Source organism: Leptinotarsa decemlineata, unplaced genomic scaffold, assembly GCF_025532065.1.
Source record: "Leptinotarsa decemlineata unplaced genomic scaffold, Ldec_3_MD MMD2_tig00078422_RagTag_RagTag, whole genome shotgun sequence".
Classification (NCBI taxonomy): Eukaryota; Metazoa; Arthropoda; class Insecta; order Coleoptera; family Chrysomelidae; genus Leptinotarsa; species Leptinotarsa decemlineata.
Window position 1 is genome coordinate 23201922 of NW_027412747.1, and position 18651 is coordinate 23220572.

Here is an 18651-nt window from a genome sequence, read left to right on the forward strand (position 1 = left end):
AAAAACCAGGAAAATAGATTCGACGCTGTATTCAAAATATTTATCTCAAGTAAATCTTATCCTAAAAGAAAATTACTTGCCAGGCAATAGACCTTTACACTTTACAAAAAAAAATTATTGAATTAATATTATTTGTTAGCTCCATGAGATGTCTTACTGAGACTGTAGATTATATTCAATATATTTCCATTCCTTCAAGTTTCTCACCCTCACCTGATATTATTTGGTTCGTTCCTACTCTTGACCATATGGTGGGGAGACCATTTTTCTTTCTTGACGCTGGGCACAGCCTGGTTTTCTTTCGAAATGAGTTTGTAGCCAGCGTGCGATGGTCTTACTTCACACCAAGGACAGTCCGTTTCCAAAAGAATTTTATCTGAAGGTAAACTTTGTACGGTTTTGAGGTTTTCTTCAGTTTTTAGGGAACTGGAAAATTTGCGGGAGGGTTTAATTTTGTTCAAAAAAACACTGGAATATTAGTAATGACTGATTTCTTTACAGAATTCTATATGATAAGGACTTTTTTCCCCCAGAACCAAATGTCCTTGTGTTAACATAACTTTTTTTTATTCTAACACCTATATTTAAAAGTGGCGGCAAATTGATAGGTCAGAAACTATTCTGAATAATTTTTTCACTCACAAATAAGGGTAATAAGCTCCAATACTCACCATCCGTTCAAACCAATATAAAATCCGAGATCGATGAACATTTTCGCTTCTTTTTCAGTGCCGTCAAAACTGTGTACAACCCCTTTTAAATTTGGATATCTCGACAAAATAGAATACAAATCATCTGCTGCATTTCTACAATGTAGAAACAGCGGTAGGTCAAATTTCTCACTCAACTTCAACTGCAGTTCAAAATACCTACAAATGAATAGGAAAGTAGTCATTTTCCAACAAGTGAATGTAGAAAACCAAATTTTTATTCAGGAGAAATTAGTTTTTGGGAAAAAATCTTTCAGTTTTCTATTTCTTCATCAATATATAGAAAAGTTACAATCTTTGTAAAAAAAAGAAGAAAATTAATGCAAATTTAATGCAAAAATTAATACTCTACAAAAATGTATCTGAGTCTGTTTAAAAAAAATAGGGAAATAGGGTGTTTTGCTATACAATGGTTTCTTCCGGCGTGTCTAAAGACACGCCTGTATTGTATAGTGAAATTCATGTTTTTGTAAGACAAATGAAAATTTCACAATAACGTGTTTTCTAAATACGTTATGGATTTTAATCAAGTATCAGCCGATGACATCATATATTTCAATTAACATTTCAGTCAAGTTAGGTTAGGAGAAAGAAGCTGAACTGGGGAAACTTAACATCAAGTAAAACTCTGAACATCCTGTATTCTGTGTATGTGAGTTCCTGAACACTGTCATCATTTAAAACTCATGCGTTGTCTCTTTGGCTATATATATATTTATAAAAAATAAGTGTAAACTCAAATGATATTCAGACATTTCCAATATACCTTTTCTGCACATCCTTGTCACAAAATTGTACTCTATCATAATCTAAACCACATTCACCAACGGCGACAACTTTACTCTTTCCCTGCGATATGAGATCGCTGAGTTTCTCTAAATAATTATTGGGATCCTGCCCATTTTGTTCAAACTCTCCACACCTTGTAGGATGACAGCCAACAGTGGCATACAATCTATCTAGAACAAGAATTGTGAAGATCCGAATAACTCTGAAACTGCAAATATCCAAAACACAGTACCGTCACTTCGACAAATTTCGAGAGCTTTTATGCTCTCCTCCAGATTTCCTCCTGTTATAACGATTTTGCTCAAGCCAGCGTCCCAACTTCTTTGTAGAACTTGCTGTAGATCTGGTTCATGTTTTTTGGTGCCATTGTATATCCCGGAATACATCGCATCAGTGAGGTTTGCTCCAATATCTGGAACATATTCGTCAATTATAAGAAGCCGTCTAATGCATTTCTGCAGTACCTATGAATTTTCGCATCATTTTCATTTTTTGAGATATTTTGAGTTAACTCTAACCTCGAATCTTGAAATCAAATTTCTCTCAGTGGTGCCAACCCAAGATTTTAGTTTGCACACTTGGAAAATCAAATTGGATAATTTTCATTCTTATACAGTAATATTTTGGAATCTGCGTTTGTTATATCGATCCCTAGAGTCATAATTTTAAATTAAAATAGTATAAAGAATATGTGTAGTACATATAATAAACCATGACCAGTCGTAAGTATTACCACCTGATTGCGCACAAAATTCGCATCATAGATTGCATTTTATTGCTCATTAATTGCGCTCAAGTGGTGACTATATCAAAACGTATTGAGGTACTGATGAAGTTTCGAAGGGAACTGCATAAAAACACCCACAGTTTGACGTCGTGCCAATCTCCTACCGGCCATGTCTTATTCTATGTACTATAATATTCCTGGGAATTCTGGTCAAGATTCATAGAAATGCCATGGTGTAATAATAATGAAATGAAATGAAACTTGTACCCCTCCCTATATGAAGTATTTCAAGGAACATTTCGATCTAGGACAATCTTGAGGCGCACACTCATGTTAACATTTGGAAACGATTCTTTTTTTCATCTATCAACATATATGCAAAGTTAGGTGGATCTCATTTCTCGCGAATCGGTTTTAATAGCAAGGTTTCTATGCATCTTTCTTCTGTTTATATATAAAAACCCATGAAGACTCGCTCATGCTTATCCAAATATTGGCATTTTGTTATGAATCTCAAATCACAAAATAAGCATTGCATTGCTGAGCGTTTATATATGCTTGAATGGCGCATTTTCAAGCGAATCATTTATCTACTGTCAGCTGTCATTTAATTTCAAAAATAACAATCACAACTCAGGAGTTGTTTTGTATTCTGTTCACAATGAAGAACACATAGTGATTAAATATAGTTAGTAGGAGAGTGAAAAAATAACAAGAGAGAATATTCAGTATGTGTACTGTAGAGTTGAATCCAGCCTTCCTGCAAGAGGTGTAGGTTTTGACTGCACAAATCGTGGACTCACGAATAACAAGAATTCATCAGATTGAGAGCAAGTTGCACAAAAATAGTTGAAATTGAACTTGAAATGGAGTTGCTCAACCATAATTAGTCTAACGAGCGGTAAACAAAATAAATTTATATCAGTCGAAGTCAAAAGAATATTTGTTGAGTTCATAAAGAAACAACTGATTTAACTATCTGGAAAATTCACAGAATTCTGCATACTGAGGATTCAAAATTAGATGCCAGCGCCATGGTGGCGAAAGTGAAAAGCTCATTTTTTTTTACATAAATACGTAATTTCTAAGCATAGAAAATAATTTAATGTATACATTCAACAGCCATATCAAAATGTAACAATTTAAAATCATAGCTCACATCATTTTTATGTAGAATCGGCCAACATAACCCCAGAAAAATTAAATATTTCTTATACGCCAATAATTTTTCAAATCAAGGTTAGAGGTAAATCGCAATTGATATCATGATCATAATGTTGAATTTGATACTGAATGAGAATGCAATTATATAATTTAATTGCCGTTTAAAGTGCATTTCTTCAGATATCTAATTTAACTTTCCGCTTTTTTACTAGGTTGGCGATATTGACGAAATTCTTCTATTGCCATTGTTCCATTCAGTGCTGACTGCTGACAGTTGGATGTGTATCTGTGTTGCGGAACGATAAATGGGAAAAGGAAGTAACTAGCGCCTCCTGCATTAATTCAATAAATAAGCATAGTTCTTTTTTCCCTTCTTTCAAGTGTCAAAATGGCAGACCAAGTAAGTTTTCTTAAATTTTCTTAAAATTAACTATCAGTTAAGTTGTAATAACCTTTTATATCTTTGTCAATATATAACAGGTCTTTCCAGGGTACGTTTTTAATTATTAGATTTTTCGTCATTACTTACAAAGTGGTGAATTTGTTTTCACGTGGTACCTAACCTATATTCTTAGCCTTTTACAATATTCTATTTTACTGGAGTCTGTCCTCAAATTCCAAATAAGATATCAAATGTATGTATAAGATGAATTCACTTGACTTTGGCTGGTAGATTTCTAAAGCCTCTAGATTTTCTTTCGCGTAATCATGTATCTATTGAGGCTCAGGAACACTCATTACTGCACTAGCTTGAGCAATGAAAGTCTTGATTAATGGTTTTTATAATGGCGTAGATATGTTCAATGATATACGAGTATGCTTAAGAAATCAAAACACTGACTCCAGAAAAATAAACATTTATTGTTACAATGACCGATTCTGAATTGGCATCATTTGTATATCCTTCAAATATGTTATTTTCATGTATTTGTCTGAATTCCAATAATAACTTTGTAGACAAGTTTTTTGATTCTCAGTTACTAGAGTATATTATCTTTATTCCTGACTGTTCCAGAATGAAAGATCATTCCAACGTCAGCCTACGATTTTCTTAAACCGTAAAAAAGGCGTGGGCCCCAAGAGACGTAAATCTTTGCGATATCATCGTGAAGTCGGACTTGGATTCAAAACGCCTCGTGAGGTACTATTTTCTAATATTTTTCTTTTTTGTGTGTAGACAGAGAGGGCTTTCCAAAAACAACCGACCGTTTTCGCGAACCGCAAAGTCGGTCCCAAGACTAAGAAGGTTGCCAGGCTGCACAGAAATGTTGGACTGGGTTTCAAAACGCCCAGGGAGGTTTGTACACTTTTTCTTGAACTTTTCAGGGCCTGGCGGAATGGGATCCCGGTTTTGGTGCGGAAGCTTGAAAACAGGGAGGCTTTTTGTCGATATTGATGAAAACAAGCTTTTATCAAAGGGTGGATTCTTGCAAGAAGGAAGTCGTGAAGGTCGTAAGCAGTTGGGCTATCAATTTTCTGTGACAACATTCATACTCAAGTACAGATATTGTTTGTATATACTCATGTGTAAGTGTACGAAAACATGATTTTTGTCACAATTCAAAACTTATGACTCACAACTTGAGGCAGGTGCATGAATCCACCCTTGTGGTTTTTTATTTCCCAACGTTATTTTTTCCAAAATGTTGCAGAGGGGCAAGAAAAGTTGATTTTCATCAATATGGACTAGAGCGGTAGAAGTAGTCTAACTTTTCTTGTAAGGGTTTGCTACCTAAAATCAGTTTCCTCTTGAAGGAAATATCATTTATGGTGAATTTTCATTCTGAAGGCTTTCGCTGGTTTTTGAAAAAAATTTGATAACTTTTGTCTGATTTCTACCAACTATTTAACTTTTGTAACATATCAAAATTACTAACTGTTGATCCAAAAACTAACCAGAAAACTACCAATGGATTCTAAACTAGTGAAAATTGACAATTCGAAAAGGGGGTTGCTGTATAGTTCTAATTGATCATTGAGGGTTTTGTAATTGTGGTTTCTATCCAATGGTTCCAACAAAATCAACTCCCTATTTTTTATTGCACGTATGGAGAATTTTCATACTTATTGTGTGGTTTATTTCTTATAAATGTCTATATCTGATAACGCATACTCACAGTACCTCATGTGGAAATTTTTGCTTGTCTGGACTGTATAAGCTGCTGAACAGTCACCACATTCAAGTCTACATATGCCCGATTTATTTCCACTTATCCCTTTTGGGTTTTGCGTTGAATAACGTTTTCCCTAAATTATTCACAGTCGTAAATGATATAATTATGCTGAAATTTGAAAAATAGTTATTTTCGGAGAGCTTTCCCAAATAGCTTATGCTGTATAGCGTATTTCTTGGCTTCCATAGGTTATTCCTGATCAATTTTTGGTTCTTATTGGAGATAAGTTTCTCAATTTAGTTGACTGGAAAATGGTTATTAGATGCTATCTGCTTTATGATCTTAATTTCTTCTTGATAACTGAATCGCGAATGCTCTAGTGTCATTGATCTGAATGCAGTTAATTTATGTGATGACGAACTAAAAGAATGCATAGGGATTGTACAGTCCAAATGTGTTTTTTCTGTATATGTTGAGCTGAAATTTTTCATTAATTTTTGTAATAGCGGGATCTAGAAAGTTAATGAGGTGTTTTGTTCAATTTCGACTGTGAATTTTATCTTATTGTGGAGAGTGTTTGGAAAATTCAATGATTAAAGGTTGTATAATTCAGCTTTCTTTTGAATAAACCTGTACCTGAACTCAAACAAGGAATCAATTGTGGAAGACTCATTCCAAATGACAAAAAAGTGTTAATTCTTTGTCTTTGTACTTCAATTTTGTAACACTGTCAACATAACTATGGAAAAAGACTTTTGTCTCACGTTGGTTTATTTGGCTAACAGGATCAATTTGTCTTTAAAAAAAAGATTGTTTTCTTGCCGTTTTGAATTTAATGAAATTCTTCAGAGCTCTGAAACAATGAATTTTCATAAACATACTTCTTACAAAACTTATAACTGTTCTCATTTCAATTTTATGAGGGATCATGAATTCTTTTCAAAATTACTCACTGAAAAGGAGTTTCTTCATGTTGAAAATATATCTATTTTAAAAACATCAGACATATTATATACATAATATTGTTTTTTTATTTTTATTATGTATCTAATATGCCTGACGTTTTTAAAATAGTTATATTTTCAACACGAAGAAACTCCTTTTCGGTGAGTAATTTAATTAAGAATTCATGATCCCTTGTAAAATTGAAATGATAACAGTTATTAAGTTTTGCGGGAGGTATGTTTATGAAAATTAATTGTTACATTGTTTAATATACCAGTTCAATTGAAGAAGCTACTGTGGAGTAAAACGAGTCTTGAACGTGTTCAAATTTGAAAATTGTTCATTATCATAGCTGATGATACTAAGTCTAATTAATTATTTCAAAAACCAGCGTCTGCTTTCAATATGAAAATTTACTAGTTCCGTGAAATATGTTTTGTTGTAACATGTACTTGTGCTTTTAATGTATGTATGCATGTACGTTCAATGTCGAATCTAGAAAATTTCAGTTTATTGACAAATTTCCATGATGTCCCTAATATAATAATATAATCAATATAGTTGTTTAATGAATGCAGTTTTAATTTTGAACTCTTCCTGTGGAAAATCATAAATTTGTCATTTTGAAATTTTCTGTCGATGGTGTGGTGGCTTAGAAGGTATAGTATAACACAGCTTTGACTTTTGATAATTAATTGGGGAGTTTGATTCTTTTATATTCCAAAAATATATCAAGCTGATAACGTGTAGATAACGTTGCTACCCGTAGTTGGTCCTTGTACTAATTTTCGCAGTGTATATTTCAATGCAAGTCCTAAATCCCATGTATTTGTATTAAACATTCTAGATACATGAAATTGATTATTGTTATGATGAATTTGGGTATTTATAAGTAATAAAGGAACCAACATCATTCTCAATCCTCGGTTGTCTTTTATGTATTGTTTTTGTCCAAGATATACTGAAGGCAAAAGTTAGTCAAAATCTTTGAAATGCCGGATGTTGCTGTTGAAATGAAAAATTTTCAATCCTAATGAAATATAACCTATAGATTTAGTTGTTCCTGCAGTGAACTTACTAGGTTATTTCTTTATTTAGGCCATCGAAGGACATTACATTGACAAGAAATGTCCCTTTACTGGAAACGTTTCGATCCGTGGTCGCATCCTAACTGGAGTCGTCCAAAAACTGAAGATGCAGCGTACCATCGTTATTCGTCGTGATTACCTGCATTACATCAGGAAATACAATCGGTTCGAGAAGAGGCATCGTAACATGTCTGTTCATTTGTCGCCCTGTTTCAGGTGAGCAACTTTATTACTATTGAAAACTTAGTGATGGTTATAATAATATCAAATTTATAACCTTTTTGAAGTTCTCAAATTATATTGATTTGCGAATAGGAATATTTTTTTCTGCTTCTTGGAAGCATCTCTTCAATATCTTATTGCTTTTTCTTCCTATCTTTTCATGGCTCCTATGTCGATAATCTTGTTCCATGTATAGAATAATTATAAATCAACAGTAATTTTAGAATTGATTGACATTTTGTAACGAGATATTGATCATTTTTCAAGGACGGAGCATTGGAATTTGGAAGGTCCTTATATACAGGAAATGTAAACATATTATTTTATTTTATGCTATGGATAACTTACTACATCTGCTGGATTTGGTTTCATTAATACACAGATTTTGGTTCGTCAAAAATCAACTTTGATTTAGTGTTTTATTTTGTTGAAATAGCTGGTTTTTATAACAACCATTAGTCCAAAGCTTGGATTTCAATCTGTATACAAATTTATTTCATGACATGAAATTCTCGCCTATCCCTTCTTTCTCATCTGTTTTTTCTCTCTCCTGTCTTTTCTCTCGCTCACCCGTGTTTTCTTTCGCTCTCCCGTCTTTTCTCTCTCTCTCTCTCTCTCTGTCCCGTGTTTTCTCTCTCCCTCCCCGTCTTTTCTCTCTCTCCCTCCCCCGTCTTTTCTCTCTCTCCCTCCCCCGTCTTTTCTCTCTCTCCCCCGTCATCTCCCCGTCTTTTCTCTCTCTCCCCCGTCTTCCCCCGTCTTTTCTCTCCCCCTTGTCTTTTCTCCACCCCCCCGTCTTTTCTCTCTCTCTCCCCCCGTCTTTTCTCTCTCCCCCGTCTTTTCTCTCTCTCTCTCCCCGTCTTTTCTCTCCCCCCGTCTTTTCTCTCTCTCTCTCTCCCCGTCTTTTCTCTCCCCCGTCTTTTCTCTCTCCCTCCTGTCTTTTCTCTCTCCCTGCCGTATTTTCTCCCTCCCTCCCGTCTTTTCTCTCTTTCTCTCCCGTCTTTTCTCTCTTTCTCTCCCGTCTTTTCTCTCTCTTTCTCTCCCGTCTTTTCTCTCTCTTTTCTCCCGTCTTGTCTCCCGTCTTTTCTCTCTCTTTTCTCCCGTCTTTTTTTTCTCTTTTTCTCCCGTCTTTTCTCTCCCTTTCCTTCAGGTCTTTTCTCTCTTCCGGCTTTTCTCTCTCCCTCCCGTCTTTTTTCTCTCCCCCGTCTTTTCTCTCTCTCACCCGTCTTTTCTCTCTCCCCCGTCTTTCTATCTCCCTCCCCGTGTTTTCTCTATCTCCCTCTCCGTCTTTTCTCTCTCTCCCCGTCTTTTCTCTCTCTCTCCCTCCCCCCTCTTTTTTCTCTCCCTCCCGTCTTTTCTCTCTCTCTCTCCAGTCTTTTCTCTCTCTCTCTCTCTCCAGTCTTCTCTCTCTCTCTCTCTCCAGTCTTCTCTCTCTCTCACTCACGTCAAGTTTTATTACCAAGATTAAAAGAACGCCAATAATGCACATGCTCACAATGCTCCGTTGATGGTTGATATTGAGTGTTTGGAAAAAAATCTAATTGCCAAAATCGGCCAGAAATTTGAAAGCTTGGTTGAAGGAAATGTTTTTATATATTTGGTTTAAACATGACGTACTCATCTTATCCATAGTAATTGATTGTTTCTTGAAATATCACAATCTCCTTTTAATCCTCTTGTTACTGAACTTTATTTCATTGAATTGAATGGTTTGATATTTTATGTTTTCAGGGACGTCGAGATTGGAGATGTAGTCACTATTGGAGAATGCAGACCTTTGTCCAAAACAGTCAGATTCAATGTATTGAAAGTGACAAAAGGCAGTAGTTCGAAGAAGAGCTTCAAGAAGTTCTGAATGACCTAAATATATTGTTCTAAGTATTTTTTGCGTTTCATTTTCTGTCTGATACTGCGTTTTATAATAATGATAATAATAATAATCTTTATTTTCTTTCATGACAACAGTATGTAACAGTCATATTTGAAAGGAAAAAGCAATGTCATTCTTTAGCTGACACATTCGTTTTTCAACTGCAGGGAAATCCTGGGAATAAACTTGTCACTCCGTTTTGTCAAAAGATATTTTGTTGATTGACCTTGTTTATAAAGAAGAATAATTGTAGTCATTTGAACTGTCCTCCCACAATTTCTGAAATGTTCAAAGGATATTGAATATGAACCAGTTGAAAACGTTCAAAGCCAAAGTAAATCTCGAAATTACGAGTTCAAGACTTTAATTTCGGGGATATTAATGTCTCAATTCCGAGTTTAAAGTCGAAATTTCGAGTTTGAAATCGTAATTTTCAGTTAAAAATTGAAATTTCGAGATTATACTCGACTTTTTGACTTTTATTTCATGAATAAAGTAGAAATGTCGGGATTAAAGTCGAAATTTTTAGTTTGAAATTGTACTTTTGAGTTGGAACAGTTGAATTTTGACTTACGTACTTATTTGAAATATTAAATAACAACCTTGAAATTAAAAAAAAAAACGATTCAAAAATAATAAAAATGACCCCAAACACGTCACGTCTGATGTGAGTTGCCGAGGCGTTGGTCCTTTGCAGACTGTTGTGGGTACAGCAGCAAGTCTAAGTAAAAATGTTCTCTCTAAGTTAACGGACGTTGCTTCCTACTCGGGCGCATTTGTCCAGGCTCCTGTCAATTTGACAGAAGCTTCGTCGGGGGGGGGGCAGCGGTCTTGCTCGAAACAATGTATGTACTTATTTGAAATATTAAATAACAAAATTGAAATTAAAAAAAAAAAACGATTCAAAAATAATAAAAATGACCCCAAACCCGTCACGTCTGATGTAAGTTGCTGAGGCGTTGGTCCTTTGCAGACTGTTGTGGTTGCAGCACCAAGTCTAAGTGAAAATGTTCTCTCCAAGTTAACGGACGTTGCTTCCTCCTCGGGCGCATTTGTCCAGGCTCCTATCAATTTGACAGAAGCTTCGTCGGGGGGGGGGGGGGGGCAGCGGTCTTGCTCGAAGCAATGTACGTACTTATTTGAAATATTAAATAACAAAATTGAAATTAAAAAAAAAAACGATTCAAAAATAATAAAAATGACCCCAAACCCGTCACGTCTGATGTAAGTTGCTGAGGCGTTGGTCCTTTGTAGACTGTTGTGGTTGCAGCACCAAGTCTAAGTGAAAATGTTCTCTCTAAGTTAACGGACGTTGCTTCCTACTCGGGCGCATTTGTCCAGGCTCCTATCAATTTGACAGAAGCTTCGTCGGTGGGGGGCAGCGGTCTTGCTCGAAGCAATGCTGACACCTTTTTTGTAATACTTTTTATAATAAAAACACAATCCTTTTTTATTATCGCTCCTGCTCGGGAGACCTTTTGATTTTTTAACATATATATTTATGGGTCGCCGGGAGACCTTCGGATTTTTGACTTCACATATAAGGCCCCTTTACGTGGTAATCCGAACCACGAGGTACTCTTTTCTAAATTGTACAAATATGGTATTCGTGGAGTTTCACTCGAGTGGATACGGAGTTTCTTAACACACAGAAAACAATTTGTTAGTATATCTTCCACTAAATCTGCATATCAAAATATCTCAATGGGCGTTCCCCAAGGCTCTGTTTTGGGGCCAATTTTATTTTTATTCTACACGAATGACATGGATAATATCGAATCTTCTGCCAGCTTTATTAGATATGCATATGACGGGTCTTACGCCGCCTGTTTTCATCACACGTAACGATCCGATCCAAAAAGGGTCGTTTTGATTGCGTGACAATTTTCGTCGATCGTTCAAATCGTGGGGCACCCACTTTTCGAACTTCTTGACCTTTCCAATGAGTTTTAAACCATCAAAAATCGCATGGGAACTGACGCCCAGTTCTTCCGCCATCCCAGGCACCGTTTGGGTCTCCACCAGGGTCCTCAAATCCTCGTCCTGAATTTTGTACGTGCACCACTTCGGGACTTAACTTCAAGGTTAAAATTCGTAGAGAAAAATTGGCCGAAATTCGCTCATTGGCATAATATAGTAATAAACTGAAAGGAAGCAACAAATTTAAATTTGGGGAAAAATTGTTGAAAAATTTGTTTATTTTATTCCGATTATCTCTGACATGCTATCCGGCTTAGTAAGAAGAGGTCTAGTCGTGTGTCACTGGCGACAAAGAATAAATTCATAATTGCAACACAATGTAACATATTTCCTCTACTTATGTTTAATTTATCTTGCAGGACGGGCTTCGAAAGGAGCGGTCTAAATGCAAACATGGGTGTAACATCGGAGTGTTAGGAGGGTCTTCTAGAACAAATGGGGTTTAAAACGTTTGGACATAGGATAGTCTAAAATATTATATCACAGAAGACAGAACAGCCATTTTTGTTTAATACCTACATTTGGTTTTCAATAAATCAGATCTGTTGTTAGTGTTGCGTCCGTTACATATGCTTTGCGTTTGACAGGTGTGTTCGTTCAATACAAATCTATGTGTTCTATTAGCTCGCTTTGCTCGGCAACCGTTCGATAATGCAGATCTGTGTCCTAATTTTTATCGAAAAATTACCTTCAGCGACCTATTTTTGAATGAAAGGGTACGTGAACAAAAACAATTGTTGAGTCTGGGACGAAACCAATCCACATGAGATCCAAGAGCTCCCAAGGCATCCCAAAGTCACTGTTTAATGTGGATTTTGGGCTGGCGGCGTCGTCGGTCTAATGCCCGTATTCGCCGTATACCAGTAAGCGAAGTTAATGCGTAAGCTCGTTTAACGCTTCAGTTTTGTATGCACCGTATCAACGAACGCCTTTAAGTTCGCTTAAATGTATGCGGCCAAATTCGGTGGCTTTATATGTAAATGAAAGCTTATGTAGACATCATAACCTCACTTATTATTCTTTAGGTTTGTAAATAATGCAAGTGTCGTTTTAGTAAACGAATTTGTGAAATTAAAATCCGTTGTTGCTGAATGATGGAACTAGAAGATGAAATCATGCTGGAAGACAATAATGGCAAATTTTGAAGTGGTTTTATAGTATTATTACTGTTCAGCAGAGCTGGCCATCGGCCGAGATGCAGGTAGTACTGAGTAGAACATTTCTCTCAGTATAGGTAATCAGTTAGATCTTATTTTACAATACTGGGGGCTATGATTGAATTGCAAAAATTAATTCTCCGTTGAGGTAAAGATTGGAACTTACTTTTTCATTCATTTCGCTTGTAGTAGATACAAAAATTCACTGGTAAGTATGTTCTTTTGTCTGATTCTGATATTTTTCGACAACAAGATAAAAGTAAACCATTGAAACCCCAATTTTTATTAAATTCACCTAACATTCGGTTCACGTAATTTGAGAATTGACGCGTAAACAGTATTCCCGAAAATATACAACGTTGCCAAGTTATTTTGGCGCTGGGCTAAGCTACGTTTATTGTTCTGTGGTGCATACCGCAAACATTTAAGCTTGTCTTGAGTTTCAAGATGGCTTACGCACGCTTTGCTTTACAGAGAAAACGGTGAATACGGGCATAAATTTTATTGAATTGTATTAGAAAATAGTATAATGTGGTATTTCTTTATCGTCCTTGCTTATCATTGCGATGTCGAAATGTTACAGGGTTGGATAGAGAACTGAAAGACCTTTCTAATAGGTGTAATTCGAATATTATTCCTATTTGAAATATTCGATATGAGGGTTGTTGTGCCTATAGCATCGAAATGAAAACATCTGCTACACCCATGCGACGAGAATCGTTTTATTAACGTCAGGTCAATAATTCGTCATGACTGTGAACATAGTCTCCAATAAGAGAAAAAAAAGCGAGATTCATTCCGGCGCACTGAAATTATGCAAATTGCTGATGCAGTCTGCTGTCTGGGGAACCATACACGCCGATTTTGGGAGGAGAGAATTGAGAGATGAGACTAGTCGGCAGTGTTGCCAACGCGAAGAAATTGACCAATTACAAAAGATGGACATTTATTTGGTGACTTATCAGAGAGGTGATACCTAACACAATCACTTTAGTCATTACAGAACCATATTGCTCTAACAGATAGTATGGCAATAACATTTATTTTAAAAAATATCTTCACCATTTAAATGTCTATAACGGAAAGCACCACAATATGTGGTTTTTCGATAATAAATTAAAATAAGGAGGAAAAATAAATATTTCACATCCAAAAAATCACAGTATAATTGGGACATGAAAAGACAAGTTTTCATCACATTTGGTAGGATTTTCTTTGTAGACTATACATCTTTGCTATTCAACTCTTTTCTATAGGACTTGTAGTTTCCCGGAAAGCGCAATAAACCGTTTTTTACCCTAAAAAAGTCACCCTCTTCCAATTCCCGACCTCAGATCACCCGTAAATTATTTTATCTTTCATTTTTGTTATATTCTCCTCCTTTTCCAATAAGTTCCAACCTAACACTATTTTCTTTCACTTTTTACCTTTTTCGAAAGCTTCGGCATTGGTCTATATAGGAGACATAGCTTTTGTAGATTCGAAATCGCTGAGATAACTTCATCTGGTATGTTTTCAGGGAAATATTAGTTGTTGCATAGGGAGTTTCGATTCGTAACAATATCAACTGAAATTCCCTGGACTATTACTCCAAGACAACGCCGTTTGAAAGGACATTGGCTCTATAATCTAGTTGAACGTTACCAATTCTAGCTGCTTATCCACTTCCGCTTTTCATACATTCAGTTCCAGTAGTCGAAATGTAGCGAAAAGTCTAATAGCTCAAGGAAAATGTCGCTTCTTATTTTCACGCTCCGTACATCAAGTTATTGTTTAGAGATGTTCCATTGCTGCACACTAAATTAGCGAAGAGGATTGTTACTTTCTTCAACTCACCCTAGAAGTTCAGTGAATTTTGATCTTTGTTTGGTTTCGTTGAGAGCTTGTTTAGATAACTTCTTGATTAGCAATAATTAAGTGATTGTCAACATGTATTCCCAACAATTTAAAGATTTTTAGCCTTGATTAGATGAAAATCCTTCTTACCCGTTTATTGTATTTTCGTATTTTTTGTATTGATCGTGTTTTTGATGCCAACTCTAAGAATTGCCAGGCGGATCTTTGTAAAAAGTGACATGAACAGCGTATTGTTCACGGGATTTACAGCTTGTTCAGAATTAGGTAGGTAAGGTGGATAACTGTAAAATGTCATAGGCAAAAAGTTAATAGACAACATCAATCATGTCGCGTAAACAACGGTTTAGACACTCTTGAGTCCAAGATTATTCTAGTACTGGAGATCTGTTAAAAATCTGTTTTTCCGTTAATCATCTGGGATGGGAAAGAATAACTTTTACCTGTCATCAAAATTGAGAAACACACCAACTATCTTGCACTAGCACTTGAAAAAATGGGTTTTTGTTATTTTTAGAAAACTGCATTACTTCAATCTATTCCCAAAAAGAGCAAGAAAACTTTTCCAAATAATAAGATGATGACGAAATGTTATTCTTGGACTTGTTCAGCATTTGATACAATTCGTGAAGGACTAGCCAAAACACAATGCATGTTGAGATACTTAAAATAAAGAAGAGGTAGAAAGTAGATATTTTTTGGTAACCTTAAACAACGAGCCCGAATTATGACATATGAAATATGACAGAATCGAAGATATTGAAAGGAACAAACATAGAACAATGAAAGAGTGATATTTGTGAAATATTTGTCAGTAACAAGAAGCATACATTTCTCTGAGATGATTAATATCAGTTCTTGTTGAGGCAAGATTTGGATTGAGAAATGAGAGCCATTTCCAGGAACAATCTCCCAGACACATTTTTTTCAATTTAGTGGAGGAAGATCAAATTGATCTTCCTCTTGAAGATGATCACTTTCGAAACACGCATCGTGGTGTTAAAATAACGGTTTGATGTTGGGAAAAAAGTAAATTGTTCACTGAAAATCTCAGTTTGAAATTGAACTATAGTATTCTGCAGTGAAATGAAGGGATCTCTAGTATCTATGTATTTCCAGTTTTTTATCTAGGTTAGAGCGTTTAATGTTTATGTTTGTAGAGCGTTAAATAACCAGCGTCTTAGGTGAGTTTAGGATCGTTGTCCTGTTACTTTTGTTGTTCGAGGTACTAGCACATTAAACTTACCTTTTTAACTTGTATAATGCTCATGAGCTTTGAGAGCCAATTCTGTTTTATCTTTGAACTGTTTCAGCAAAATTATTTTCAAAGAAACTCTGAATATTCATCTCTCCCAACTTTCCGTGTTAGGAATCACACGTTAAAAGGTAAGACCTCGTTAGTCCCTAACAATTTTCTCAACTTCTGAGAGTTGTCGTTCGTATGGGGCGACAGCGAAAAAATAGTTTTTTTACGTATACAGTAGGTTCTGCCGAATGCCTGCCGAATGCCTGCCGAAAAAACAGCTACTTCCCCGGCCAATACCACACTGGACATTGATACCTCACAGAGGTTAGTCTCGCAGATGCTTCTCGTTCATCCAACAGCAGGTGCTGGAATTATTTGAGTAGATCATCTACTGACCGGTTTTGAGGCATTATCTCTCATCACTGCAGGAAAGTTCCGACCCAAACAGTATAGTGCCGGGACTCTATGAATTTCAACATGGTTCGACTGCATGTTTGAAACCTTCTTCTAAGAGAAAGACTGCCGTGAACAAAGCCCCAAGCGGGGAAGAAACATGCCATGTATCAATACTCTAACAGAGAACAGAGATCAAAACATGTCTGAAGATGTGTATGAAAAGCACCACCCCAATAAGCAAAATCAGAGCATATGTCAAATGAGTCTCTACAAGGGTAGGATTTAATGTTTTCAGGTGTCATATCGAGGATATATTTATTGGATACTTGAATTAGTGGCAAATATTGATGTACCTATTCTGATCTCGAATGTGAATCTATGTTTACTCCTAAATATTTAACCATTCTTGAGGAGTTTACTTTCAGAACCTGTTGCCTGACTGTAATGGGAATACAAATGAGGAATGTGGAATTTTTCCATACTCAAAGAGTGGAGGTAGGATTTTTTTTGACGAAAATGATTAACCTGGTCGAGATTCATGTTTGGCAGACCCGACTTGCAAGAATGTCTGTTCTCCTACGAGAGCAATGTCTACTGAGAGCAATTTGCTGACTTGCAGACCTGCAAAATAGTTATACCCAATCGTAAGTCCTACTTTAGAAAGAAAACTGTAGATAGTTAACTTCACATTATTCATTTTCGTGGCCACCACCCGTTCTAAACTTCCTGACCATCTTTATTGAATACAGGCGGGTATCGGCTAGAGGTCTTGCGCTGTTAATAAACTAAATTAGAGTCGAGCCATGGCGATGTTTTGTTCAATTAACCACAAAATTCCTCCGATTACAGTTACGGGCAATGTAAATACTTTCATGATGGTGTTACATAAAACGCAGTGGGCCTTTTTGTCATTCTCGATCTATTCCTCGACGAGCGACTTCCAGTTGTGAAGTGATTGATGGAGAGAGAAAAAGTTCCGATGAAGATGGCGGACGGCATTGTCAGTTTTGTAATCAACTTGTTTTCGCGGAACTGTTAACGGCCTAGTGGTAGTCCACGGTTTTTAGCTGTTTTAAGATCAAAAGAAGTACGAATATTATTGAAAACCAGATACAACGCCCCAGCTCGATATTCTTTGAAAATGTAACTTATAATATCGTCTGGCGGTTAGTTAAAATAGTTATTTTTGTCTGGCTACCGGTATAAAATAAGGGTAACCCTATGACTTCAAGTTATCTTGTGAATTTATGTTTTTATAATGAATGTACCATACTTTAGTAATTAATTGTTTCAAATACATAGTTGTTTCTTCTGCGATAAGCGTTTGACAAAAATCAAGCCCTCACCTGAATCCCTAAAAACTACTATCTACTATACTACTATACTTCTGAAGTTAGAAGTTTGGGGAAAATGATAAAAAGTAAATTTTTACGATGCGCGCGCACACCGGCACCCTGAAGTTAGCTTCTTCTTCTTTAATTTATATGACAGTTGCTTCTAAGTCGAGCGCATTTGGCCAGACTCCTCCTGTCCATAGTGAACAGAAGCTTCGTCCGGTAGACTTTGAAACGCACACTTTGATCATGGATGCTTTTGACGACGCGGCGATAAAACAGGAAGAAATTGTTCAGTAGTAGTTATCAAATGTTGAGCAAAGCTTTTCACAGCAGTAATTAAAACGCATAGTTTCATAAAACTGATAACAATTCATAGTATATCCACTACTAATAAATGAAACTTCAACAATAATAATAATAATGATAAAGAACAATGACTGAAATATTTTTCCACAGAGAAGGTGTTCGAAATATCTACCAGCTTCTTCTACACACAGGCGACACCTTTTCTGAATGTTTTCCGCCGAATTGATTAGTTCAATAGGAGTGAGAGTTGCATAAATTTGCATCACCGCCGCTTCCAATTCGTATCTGGAATTGGTCGGCAATTTAAAAATATTATCTTTCGCCTTCTCCAGAGGTGAATGTCCATAGGCGTTAGATCCGGTGATCTGGCCGGCCAACGGTTGGGTCCTTTGTTGGCTATTCAATTATTACCTAAACTGCAGTGTTGTGAAGCGAAGCCCCGTCCTTTTGAAAATATGTTTTTCTGAGCTCTAGCAAAACATCAAGTGTGCTACATTATCACATTTAAAACAATAAGTAACTTTTCGAGAATGCAAATTTTGAAAAAAATCCTGTAACTCAGAAACGACGATAGATATCAATATGAGGTTTTCACCATTAAGTTTGCTATAAAATTTGACCCTCAGACACAGCCATAAGTTTTTATTTATCTAGTTTGAAAACAGGAGTTTCCCTTTGAAAATGTCCAATTTTGCCAATTATGATGACATGAGCCCCGAAACAGAGTCCTGTGGAACTCCAATTGGTTT

At 36.0% G+C, this 18651-nt stretch overlaps 3 protein-coding genes across 6 annotated transcripts in view; 1 reads left to right on the forward strand and 2 right to left on the reverse strand.

Annotated features, from left to right (window-relative positions):
- LOC111507483 (deoxyribonuclease TATDN1) overlaps nucleotides 1–18651 on the reverse strand; it is a 147547-nt gene that overhangs the window by 1586 nt on the left and 127310 nt on the right. The window contains exons 1-5 of one of the 3 annotated variants that reach the window (XM_074186224.1): nucleotides 1964–2112; nucleotides 1732–1911; nucleotides 1477–1669; nucleotides 672–806; nucleotides 214–426 (exon numbers count right to left, since the gene is read on the reverse strand). In XM_074186224.1, coding sequence (XP_074042325.1) covers nucleotides 214–426; nucleotides 672–806; nucleotides 1477–1669; nucleotides 1732–1911; nucleotides 1964–1988 — 746 coding nt within the window. In that variant the 5' untranslated portion in view covers nucleotides 1989–2112. Of the gene's footprint in view, nucleotides 1–213; nucleotides 427–671; nucleotides 870–1476; nucleotides 1670–1731; nucleotides 1912–1963; nucleotides 2113–18651 lie in introns of those variants that run through there. The other 2 variants (XM_074186222.1, XM_074186223.1) reach the window with 2 other exon arrangements.
- On the forward strand, nucleotides 3636–9637 carry RpS11 (Ribosomal protein S11). 2 transcript variants are annotated; one of them, XM_023162793.2, is made up of 4 exons: nucleotides 3636–3790; nucleotides 4568–4687; nucleotides 7548–7753; nucleotides 9488–9637. In XM_023162793.2, the coding sequence occupies exons 1-4, from the start codon at nucleotides 3779–3781 to the stop codon at nucleotides 9609–9611; spliced, it is 462 nt and encodes a 153-aa protein (XP_023018561.1). In that variant the 5' UTR covers nucleotides 3636–3778; the 3' UTR covers nucleotides 9612–9637. The 2 variants fall into 2 exon arrangements, with proteins under 2 accessions (XP_023018561.1, XP_023018560.1); XM_023162792.2 differs by lacking the exon at nucleotides 4568–4687 and adding an exon at nucleotides 4406–4531 and having other exon boundaries at nucleotides 3659–3790.
- Nucleotides 8256–9488, reverse strand: LOC141487364 (uncharacterized). Its single transcript, XM_074186317.1, has one exon. It carries the CDS (start codon nucleotides 9243–9245, stop codon nucleotides 8256–8258), a length of 990 nt encoding a protein of 329 aa, XP_074042418.1. The 5' UTR covers nucleotides 9246–9488.